At 43.4% G+C, this 12,017-nt stretch overlaps 1 protein-coding gene across 1 annotated transcript in view; it reads left to right on the top strand.

Moving 5' to 3' along the window:
* Positions 1-12,017, top strand: part of SIK2 (salt inducible kinase 2) — a 129,604-nt gene that overhangs the window by 104,119 nt on the left and 13,468 nt on the right. The window contains exon 9 of the mRNA XM_081100154.1: positions 7,765-7,929. Within this exon, the coding sequence (XP_080956280.1) occupies positions 7,765-7,929 (165 nt within the window). The remainder of the gene's footprint in view (positions 1-7,764; positions 7,930-12,017) is intronic.

The following is a 12,017-nucleotide window of genomic DNA, read 5'->3' as shown; positions in this document are numbered from 1 at the left end:
GGGGTCTGATATGGGGCTGGGACCCCTTGCTCCTTACAGAGGCCTCTGCAGGGACGATCTCCCTCTGGATTACAAAAACAGCCCACGTGGGTGCCAGCCCAGCCCGTTCTGCACCTCCGTCCTTCCTACCAGTCTCAATGTACTTTCTTCTTTCCTTCTCTAGTTGTACTTCCATTCAGCCAGCTTTCAGGTGATTCTGAATGATGGTTGTTCTGTATTTTTGTTGCAATTTTGATGTGGTTATGGGAGGCAGTGAGTCCTGGGGTTTCTATTGCTCCATCCCCCTTCCTTCCTCTCTCTCTAGAATCAATAAAAACATATTTTTTTTAAAGTTTCTTGTTGTTCTCATACATGCCTCAGTTTCCCAAGTAATAAAATGGAGAGTTTATGATGTTTAAATTAGTGAATAATTGTGTAGCACTTACAACAGTGCTATGTAAGTGCTAGGTAAGTTTTCTTTATATAAAGTAATAAATAAGTGTTGGGGAAGAGGGGGATAACGATGAGTTAGAGAAGACTCCATTCTTGAGCCAAAGGCTGAGAGAATAGTTAGTGGGGCATCGACTCAGTTGCTTTAGAAGAAGACTGGATCTGGATCTAGAAGAAAGGCTGGGACTGAAGAGAGCTGGGGAACCATCTGTATAAAGGTTGAAAAGAGAAGTGATTCATTCATACCATCTTTTAGGATTTCCATATACTTCTGTGAGTGCTTACTTTGTTCAGAGTGCAGGAAGAGCCCCAGAGTGTTTCTTGTGTAGCAGTTTTTTAAAATCTAAAGGATTATAATAGTATTTTGTTTTGGCTTCTATAGAACATATGGGAAAAAATAACCAAGGAAGTTAAAATCTTGATTTTAAGAGGCAAATGGTATACTTTAATATGTAAAATAATGTGAATATTAATACTAATGTGAGTAAAAAAATATGTCGATAAAGTTCCAGATATTTGGGCTAGAATATCTCTGAGTACTTGGAATCCTTTAACATTAAATGGTTTTGCTTTAAAGATGGAAAGGAGGGGGTAACATGAGAATTCCTGAGTTGGGGTAATACTAGTGCGATATAGTGGTCGCCTTCCCTCTCAAAAACACTGCTGGACAACGAGAGAAGCAGAGAGCCCACTGCTGGAGCAGGCTTTCCCTCCCACTTCTGTGTTCTTATCATTGCACACGTGAGGGAGGGGGCTCTTTAAACGGTTGCTTTGGAGCATACACATGTACACAACTTCCTTTCATATCTGAACTTGAAGCACATACCCTGGGAGATCTCAGATTATATTTCATTTGGCTTGGGGCTCGGATGTAGAATATAGCTTCTTATGTTTGCTAACGTTTTAGTACCACACACCCCATGAGTTCTCTTCATTTTATACATTGACGCAAGTTGCCATAGAAAACTACTTACCACTGTGACTTAAAATGTACGTCATTGGAGCAGAAATCTTAGCTCACCACCTTCATGAACTGTCTTAGCGCAGTGCCTTTGGAAGCAGCAGGCACTGGGCTGAAGAAGGTCCTCATTTCCCTCCAAGATTTCACATTCTAATGTTTAGTGCTGAACTTGTTAGAAAATAGATTTATGAATATAAATCTGCTTAAAGTTTTCATAGGACCTTCTCCCTTTAATTCGTTGATGTTCGAATGTTTTTATAGAAGTGCAAATCACTTAATTGATGCAGCAGAAAGAAATTGGAGCAGTGACACAATACCACGCAAAGGTTACATGAGCGGCGAATCATGCAGGCCTTTGGTTCCATAATGAGCTGAGTGACCTCAGCAGGCAGTACCTCTGAGCTCCAGTGTCCTTAAATATAAAATAGCAATGGAAATGCCTGTTTCATAAGTTTGCTACAAAGATAAAGTGATAAACTATACCAGCAGCTCAGTTCAGCAAGTAGAGCGCTGTGTACCAGCCACTATGTCAGAGGTCCCTAGGAAACAGTCCATGCCCTTAAGGAGGCACGGTCTAGTGATACTACTTAGAAAACAGTGAGATTTCCATTCCTAGATAGATGTAGAGTACTTGCATTGCTGTATAATGTGCAGGAAATGTTGCATCTAATTGAGTGCAGATAACTACTGAGAAAAAAGGTCATGCCTTTTTCTAATTCCTAGTTCTTAACAGCTCTTCCACTCCAAGTTTCCATCAACTGTAAGCAGACAAGAATGAAACACTCATCCCAGTTCTTTAATTACTACTTTCCACAACTGTAAGAAAAAGTACTGTATGAGTGGATGGCTTAAACAACTAAAGTTTATTTTGTAACAGTTATAGAGGCTACAAGTCCAAGATCAGGGCTGGTTTCTGGTGAGGACTTCCTTCCTGGTTTGTGGACAGATGCCTTCTGGCTGAGCCCTTACATGGCCTTTCTTCTGTATGTGTTTGGATAGAGAGATCTCTGGTGTCTCCTCCTCTTCTTAAAGGGATACCAGGACCCACCCTACATCTTAATAACCTTATTTATCTCCTTAAGGGCCCTATCTCCAAATATAGTCACATTGGGGGTTAGGGCTTCAACATATAGGGGTGGGCAAACGTAGGTTTACAGTTGTGAGTATGTGGAACAGTTTATTCACTTATTGCTAATTTATACAACTGTAAACCTACTTTTTCCCCCATATGGATTTGGGCGGGGGAGGGGAGACACAATTCTGTCAATACATGCATGTTCTTATTGGAACAATAAAGATTTTCCCTTAGAAGGAAACATTATTTTCATGATTCTGGAAAGAACAGAATCAGAAGAGATTCAGAAAAAATAAACATGGTTTTAAAAGTCATTACAGTTAGTTAGGGATGATCATTGTTTATTACCAAAGAAGTGGGGATATTAATCAGCCATCTATTTATTATAATATATTCTTTAGTCAGCTCTGTAGTGCTGAGCATACTGTTTGAATATTTATAACTTACCTAGTTCCAAAACAACTGTTTAGTCCCCTCAGTGATTGCAAGAATCCTAAAAAGCAGACTCCAAAAACCTGAATGAAGTGATTGTCACGATAAAATGTTATTCCTCTGGCCGTAACCGGTTTGGCTCAGTGGATAGAGCGTCGGCCTGCGGACTGAAGGGTCCCAGGTTCGATTCCGGTCAAGGGCATGTACCTGGGTTGCGGGCACATCCCCAGTGGGAGATGTGCAGGAGGCAGCTGATCGATGTTTCTCTCTCATCGATGTTTCTAACTCTCTATCCCTCTCCCTTCCTCTCTGTAAAAAATCAATAAAATATATTTAAAAAAAAAAATGTTATTCCTCTGTCCTTACCAAGTTCTCGGTAAGTTAGTGCCGGAATCCAGGTTGGATGAGAGAGTTGCCTAGGACAGTGCCTCACTGTCGGGCACAGGCGGCCCTGCCCTGTAAAAAGTCACAGCTAATGGGAGGCAGGCTCTGGAGGGAGCAGCTCATCTCAGTGGCCAGGTGGGCATCTCACTTCCCAGGCAGTATCTCCCAGAAATGTCTTCACCTGGTGACGTGGACCACTTTCATGTAGGGCAGTGTAGTAATTTTGAGAAATAGAAATCACAGTTCAGCTTTCTCCTTTGAAAAACTGGTGATGAGGGTGAGCAGAATATATCAAAAGTACTTTGTTAGGAAATTTAAATTTTATATTGTGATATGGTGGCTAAAAAAAGTAATTTAGCCGAAACCGGTTTGGCTCAGTGGATAGAGCGTCGGCCTGCGGACTGGGGGGTCCCGGGTTCGATTCCGGTCGGGGGCATGTACCTGGGTTGCGGGCATATCCCCAGTGGGAGATGTGCAGGAGGCGGCTGATTGATGTTTCTCTCTCATCGATGTTTCTAACTATCTCTCTCCCTTCCTCTCTGTAAAAAATCAATAAAAATATATAAAAAAAAAAAAAAAAGTAATTTAAATGACTAATGCTTGAAAGGAAAAAAAAGTTATTTAGCTTCAAAAGTGGCCCAGGATATAAGCCTACAGAAGATGATATAAGGAAAGCTATTTTTTTTAAATATATTTTATTGATTTTTTACAGAGAGGAAGAGAGAGAGATAGAGAGTTAGAAACATCGATCAGCTGCCTCCTGCACATCCCCCACTGGGGAAGTGCCCACAACCCAGGTACATGCCCTTGACCGGAATCGAACCCGGGACCTTTCAGTCCGCAAGCCGATGCTCTATCCACTGAGCCAAACCGGTTTTGGCAGGAAAGCTATTTTTTTATCATGCTCAGAATAGTATGCAATGTATTTTTTTTCTGTTTTAACTATCCATATAATAATCCAACACTTTGCTATTGCTATTTTATTCTTTTTCTCTTTTTAATATATTTTTATTTATTTCAGAGAGGAAGGGAGAGGGAGAAATAGAAACATCAATGATGAGAGAGAATCATTGATAAGCTGCCTCCTGCATACCCCCCACTGGGGATCAAGCCCACAACCCGGCATGTGCCCTTGACCAGAATTGAGCCCTGGGACCCTTCAGTCCACAGGCCGATGCTCTATCTACTAAGCCAAACCAGTTAGGGCTCTCTTTTTTTTTTTTATCTCATTAAGTATACCCAGTGATGTTGGAATATACCAAATATAAAGTATATTCTAAATATTTTAAAGTATCTACACTAATAAAAGACAAACATGCAAATTGACTGTACCTTCGCTATGCCTTAAGCCATGCCCACCAGCCAATTAGAGCAACTGTATGCAAATTAACCCAACCAAGATGGCAGCCGGCAGCCACAGAGCTGGAGCAAGCAGGAGGCTTGGTTGCCCCAGTGATGGAGGAAGCCAAGCTTCCAGCCTGCTGCAGCAGGCTCTGAGCTCCACTCAAGGCAACAAAGTTTCAATTATACAAGATAAATAAACCCCAGCTACCTGCTTTCAGCCAGCCGTGGCCATGGAGCTGGAGCGAGCAGGAGGCTTAGGTTGCCCCTGGCGATGGAGGAAGCCAAGCTTCCTGCCCACCCTGGCTGGCTCTGAGCTCTACTCAAGGCTACAAAGTTTCAATTATAGAAGGTAAATAAATCCCAGAATAAAAAAAAAAGAAAGAAAGGAGAGGCTGGGAGCTTCTGTCACCAGGGGGCTTGGCCAGCCTGAAAACGGCCCTCAGCCCCTCACCCAGACTGGCCAGGCACCCCAGTGGGGATCCCCCACCCTAAAAGGGGTGTGGCCAGCCTGAAAACAGCCATCAGCCCCTCACCCAGGCTGGCCAGGCACCCCAGCGGGACCCCCTCCCTGATCTGGGACACCCTTCAGGGCAAACCAGCTGGCCCCCACCAGTGCACCAGGCCTCTATCCTATATAATAAAAGGGTAATATGCAAATTAACCCTAACAGCAGAAGGACTGGGAATGACTGGTCACTATGACACACACTGACCACCAGGGGGCAGATGCTCAATGCAGGAGCTGTCCCCTGGTGGTCAGTGTGCTCCCACAGGGGGAGCTCTGCTTAGCCACAAGCCAGTCTGATGGCTGCCAGAACAGCGATGGTGGCAGGAGCCTCTCCCGCCTCCTCAGCAGCACTAAGGATGTCTGACTGCAGCTTAGGTCTGCTCCCTGCTGGTAGGTGGACATCCCCCAAGGGCTGCTGGGCTGCCAGAGGGATGTCTGACTGCCAGCTTGGGCCCGATCCCCCAGGGAGCAGGCCTAAGCCAGCAGGTGGATATCCTCCGAGGGGTCCCAGACTGCAAGAGGGCATAGGCTGGGCTGAGGGACGCCCTGAGTGCACAAATTTTGTGCACCAGGCCTCTATTCTACACTAATAAAAGACAAAGATGCTAATTGACCGTACCTTTGCTACACCCATCAGCCAATCAGAAGAGTATGCAAATTAACCCAACAAAGATGGCTGTTAAATTTGCGTACTGCAGGCAGGGGCTCTGCCATCCGGGCCTGCTGTGTGCAACCCGGGGTGGCCGGGCGGGGCAGTGCGATTGGCCGCCCGCCCCGCTGCCATCCGGGCCTACCATCTGTGACCCAGTGTGAGATCCGGGCCTGCCATCTGTGACCAGGGAGGCAGGGCAGGCACTGCGGGATAGGGCCTGCCATCTGCCACCTGGGGAGTGGGCCTAATCCAGCAGGTGGTTATCTCCTGAGGGGTCCCAGACTGTGAGAGGGCACAGGTCAGGCTGAGGGACACACCCCCCTCCCGCCAGTGCACAAATTTTTGTGCACAGGGCCTCTAGTATTCAAATATAAAGTGTATTTCTAACATATCTCCCCATTGTTGAAAACCATCAACCTGCCCTAACGGTTTGGCTCAGTGGATAGAGCATTGGCCTGTGGACTCAAGGGTCCCGGGTTCAATTCTGGTCAAGGGCATGTACCTTGGTTGCAGGCACATACCCAGTAGGGAGTGTGCAGGAGGCAACTTACCAATGTTTCTCTCTCATTGATGTTTCTAACTCTCTAACCCTCTCTCTTCCTCTCTATAAAAAATCAATAAAATATATTTTTTTTAAAAAAAATCAACCTGAAATTTTAACTGGGAACCACTAGATAGTGTCTAAGAATAAAACTGTATTCACTTTGCAATCTAATTCCTATGTTAAATTCTTGTGATCATTTTAAGATTTTAGAAGAAAAAAAAGGAGGAATTAGCATCACTGAGTGAAGGATTTTACATACTACCTTTTACACTAACTTCACTTGTATTATGCCCTTTTTTACTGGTGAAAAATAAAATTCAGAGGGTTAGGTAACCTAGTAAAGTGCGCACAAGTAGTAAGTGATGGAGCCAGGAATTATTCCCAGGGCTTGGAAGTGGAGAAGCTAGCGTCATACTGCTTGGTCCTTTTTGTTGTTTGAATTTAAAATTCACCATCCTATGCCCATTGAGGTGATTATGGCAGAAATATAGGCCATTCCTCTGCCTTTTAGAAACTAGTCTGATGATTGTTCCCTCAGATGTTTACAATGTCTGTAATGTTCAAAGGGCACCTAATGAATTATTCTGCTAGTTTTGAAGAGATGGGAGGAAAGGATTGTCCAACAGTTTCATCTTTAAATTAATCCTTGCCTACTGTCAGGAAGGAAGGTTCTTTTTTAAATGATTTTTTAAAGGAGAGTTTGCAATGCTTGTTTACTTAAAGGAGACGGGAAGAATGGGCTTTGCACCGCCAGGAGCGCTTTCTCTAGTAGGTTGACTTCAGGAACTGAAGTTGCTCAGCAATAAGCATCTCTCTCCGCTGGGCCAGCAAGCTGTGTTCAGACAGTGTCTCCTTGAAAGAAGGGCATTCCTGTCACCTCCAAGTAACTGCTGCCTCTCTCTTCTTCCTCTTCATACACACCCTTGCCAAGAATGCACACCACCTTACCCCCGCCCCCGCCCCCCCCCCCCACACACACACACAAGGGCAGATAGAGAGCACTTACTGCAGTGTCCTTTGTATTGTATTATAGTTAGTCGTGGGGATGTACCTATCCCTGGCTCAGTTTTGAGTTCCTAGAGGCAGGGACTTTTCTTTATCTTTCCAGGGTAATATACGTAAGATTATATACAATATACGTTTGTTGAATATTTTTTTAAAAAGAGCATTCTTAGATTCCTTAGAAAGACTGGCTTTCTTGTCATCTCTGGGAAACTTGTGTGCCTCACATGGAACAGGAATGAAATTCTGTACAGCCTATCTCAGAATAATAGGTTGCTGAGACTGCTTCAAATCAATACCTTTTCTGGAGTTTCCAACAAATAACGATTTATCCTTTAATTGTATCAGGAAGAGTTGTTTTATTCTAAGAAATATGTGTATTTATATGGAAGGTATTAATGTTCCTAAACTGTCTGTTCTTGCCATATTTACAGGCACAAACTGTGGGTTTCCCAGTGACCATGCATTCGCCGAACATGCGACTGATGCGATCTACCCTCCTCCCACAGGCATCCAATGTGGAGGCCTTTTCATTTCCAGCGTCCAGCTGTCAGGCAGAAGCAGCATTTATGGAAGAAGAGTGTGTTGACACTCCAAAGGTACGGGTGTGTTTGAGAGGCTGAGCTTGTAGGTTGGCTGGAGACTTCAGTTGGGTCCTTAGGTGTTGGACTTGGACTTTGTTGAACTCTGTCATGTCCTCACGTCACTCAGGAGTGTTGTTTGAGTAGCAGAGCCTGAGAAGAGCGTTCAGGGCTGAACTGGGCTCTCATCACCGCCTTATCATTAGCACTTACATAACTGTCAGACCTCATACGTCCTTTCAAAAGCTTTCCTTCTCTTTCCTTAACCAAATCCTTCTCTTTTCAAGTTTCTAGATCACACATAGGTTTTATATTTTTTAAACAAATTATAATTCTGATAACAAATATAACTGGTGCTGACGTGGCTCTGTCTGAGTTGACTGCCTCTCTTCTAAGAAATGTGCATATTTATATTATAGTTAGTTGTGAGGGTGTATCTATCCCTGGCTCAGTTTTGAGTTCCTAGAGGCAGGGACTTTCCTTTATATCTTTCCAGGGTAATATATGTAAGATTATATACAATATATGTTTGTTGAATATTTTTTTAAAAGAGCATTCTTAGATTCTTTACTGCAGTTCCGTGATGACGTGGTATCTGTTCTGGTCAAACATCCTTTTTGTCCTGTTTGGACATGCTTAGCAGAGATAAGTTTATCCTACTATTTTATATGCAGGTGGCTTTTAGGATGTGGATGGTGACAGCTTCTCTCACTTAATGGATATTTACTTCTAATTTGTGTTTTATATATTTAGCATCAAATGATATACAAAGGATCGTAGAAATGGGCAGGTCTTGGAATATGTTCAAAATAGACTTTGTTCTTTGCTAGTTGGGTGAACTTGGGCAAGAAGACTGACTTGCTTCTTTGCTGTTGTTGTGTTTTTTTAATATGTTTTTTATTGATTTTAGAGAGAGAGACAAGTATCAATAGGCTGCCTCCCACATGCCCCTACCAGGGATCAAGTCCATAATCTGGGCTTGTGCCCTAACTGGGAATCAAACTTGTGACCTTTTGGTGCATGGGATGATGCTCAACCAACTGAGCCATTCCGGCCAGGGCCCGACTAGCTTCTTTGAACTGCTTTTTCTCTTATGTAATATCAGACTACCAACTTTATGAGACTATTGTGAGGATTAAAATAATGTCTGAGGTTCCGGCCAAATTGTAGGTACTTAATAAGTATTGGTTTCCTGTTTTTTTGGCCTTTTTAGGTAATAAAAAGGTGAGTCAGACATTAATTCTGCCTCAAAGTTTATAATGTAGCAGAAAAGACATGATGCATAACTAAAAACAATGTGCCCTATTCTGAATAAATTGATAAAATATAATAGGTCCTTTATTTTTTCACCCCTCCTTCAGCCCCCTCACCTTTGGCAACCATCAGCTTGTTCTCTGTATGTATGGGTTGGTTTTATTTTATTTCCTCACTTCTTTTGATTTTTTTTTTAGACTCCACATGTAAGTGAAATCATATGGTATTTGTCTTTCTCTGACTTATTTCACTTAGCATAATGCCCTCTAGGTCCGTCCATGTTGTTGCAAATGGCCAGATTTCATTCCTTGGGAGCAATATTTCCTTGTATATATACACCACATTTTCTTTATTCATTCATCTATCAGTGGAGACCTACGTTGCTTTCATGTCCTGGCTATCTGTAATAATAAAAGCGCAATATGCTAATTAGACCGGACGTCCTTTCAGATGACCTTCCAGACAAAGCTGAGGTTGTGAGGGAAGCCCAGGTCCCAGGTGCCTGTTGGCAGCCAGAGGGAAGCCGGTGCTGGTAGCCGGGGGAAGGAGACCTACTCTTGCACGAATTTCATGCATCAGGCCTCTAGTTGTAAATAATGCTGCAGTGTACATAGGGGTGCATATAGCTTTTCCATATTAGTGTTTTGAGTTTCTTCGGATATATACCCAGAAGTGATATTCTTGAGTCATATAGCAGCTCTATTTTTATTTTTTTGAAGAACCTACATACTATTTTACACAGTGGCTTTGCCAGTCTGCATTCCCACCGACAGTGAGCAGGGGTTTCCATTTCTCCACATCCTCGTTAGCACTTGTTCTTGATTTTTTTATGGTGACCATTTTGACAAGTGTGAGGTGGTATCCCACTGTGGTTTTGATTTGCATTTCCCTGGTGATTAGTGATGTTAAGCATCTTTTCATATGTCTTTAGACCTTCTGGATATCTTCTTTGGAGAAATGTCTATTTAGGTCCTCTGCCCATTTTTTATGGATTTTTTGGGGGTTTTTTAATGTTAAACTGTATGAGTGTCTTATATATTTTGTATATTAACCTCTTATCGGATGTATCATTGACAGATATCATTTCCCATTCAGTAGTTTTCTTTTTGTTGATGGTTTCCTTCACTGTGCAGCTTTGTAATTTGATGTTGTCCCATTTGTTTATTTTTGTTGTTGTTGTTGTTGCCCTTGCCCAACAAGACCTATTGAAAAAGATGTTGCTGAGACTAATGTCAAAGAGTTTGCTGCCTGTTTTCTTCAAGAAGTTTTATGGTTTCAGGTCCTACATTTAAATCATTAATCCACTTTGAGTTTATATTTATGTATGGTGCAAGAAAGTGGTCCAGTGTCATTTTTTACATGTATCCAATTTTTCCAAAACCACTACTAAAGAAACTGTCTTGACCCCCATTGTGTATTTTTACCTTCTTTGTCATAGATTAATTGACCATATAAGTCAATTTATTATTTATTGGAGTTTATTTATTGGAAATTTTATTTCTGGGCTCTCTATTCTATTTCATTGATCTATATATCTGCTTTTATGCCAACACCATACTATTTTGATTATTGTAGCTGTGTTCTAGTTCTGAGAAGACTGCCATTGGAGTTGAATAGAGATTGCATTTCATTTTTATATTGTTTTAGGTACTAAGGACATTTTTACAATACTCGTTCTTCCAGTCCTTGAACAATGGTATATGCTTCATTTATTTGTATTCTCTTCAGTTTCTTTCTTCAGTGTTTTATAGTTTTCAGAATACAGATCTTTCACCTCTTTGGTTAAATTTACTCCTAGATATAATATGCTTTTTAATGCAATTGTAAATGGGATAATTTTCTTAATTTCTTCTTCTTATCATTCACTAGAGGCCAGTGCACAAAAATTTGTGTATTCAGGGGGTCCCTCAGCCCAGCCTATGCCCTCTTGCAGTCTGGGACCCCTCGGAGGATATCCACCTGCTAGCTTAGGCCCACTCCCTGGGGGATCGGGCCCAAGCTGGCAGTCAGACATCCCTCTGGCAGCCCAGCAGCCCTTGGGGAATGTCCACTTACCAGCAGGGAGCAGACCTAAGCTGCAGTCGGACATCCTTAGTGCTGCTGAGGAGTCGGGAGAGGCTCCCGCCACCACCGCTGTGCTGGCAGCCATCAGCCTTGCTTGTGGCTGAGCAGAGCTCCCCCTGTGGGAGCGCAGTGACCACCAGGGAACAGCTCCTGCATTGAGCATCTGCCCCCTGGTGGTCAGTGTGTGTCATAGTGACCAGTCATTCCCAGTCCTTCTGCTGTTACGGTCAATTTGCATATTACCCTTTTATTATATAGGATAGAGGCCTGGTGCACAGGTAGGGGGGCGGCTGGTTTGCCCTGAAGGGTGTCCCAGATCAGGGAGGGGGTCCCGCTGGGGTGCCTGGCCAGCCTGGGTGAGGGGCTGATGGCTGTTTTCAGGTTGGCCACACCCCCTTTAGGGTGGGGGATCCCCACTGGGGTGCCTGGCCAGTCTGGGTGAGGGGCTGAGGGCCATTTTCAGGCTGGCCAAGCCCCCCTGGTGATGGAAGCTCCCAGCCTCTCCTTTTTTGCTTTTTTTTTTTTTTATTCCGGGATTTATTTACCTTCTATAATTGAAACTTTGTAGCCTTGAGAGGAGCTCAGAGCCAGCCAAGGCGGGTGGGAGGGAAGCTTGGCTTCCTCCACCGCCAGGGGCAACCCAAGCCTCCTGCTCGCTCCAGCTCCGTGGCCACGGCCTGCTGAAAGCAGATATCGTGGGTGTATTTACCTTCAATGATTGAAACTTTGTTGCTTTGAGTGGAGCTTAGAGCCGGCCACAGCAGGCGGGAAGCGTGGCTTCCTCCATC

Source organism: Myotis nattereri (genome assembly GCF_964212035.1).
Source record: "Myotis nattereri genome assembly, chromosome: 9".
NCBI classification, from domain to species: domain Eukaryota; kingdom Metazoa; phylum Chordata; class Mammalia; order Chiroptera; family Vespertilionidae; genus Myotis; species Myotis nattereri.
The sequence above is the reverse complement of the archived record's forward strand: the minus strand, read 5'-3'. Positions and strand labels throughout refer to the sequence as shown.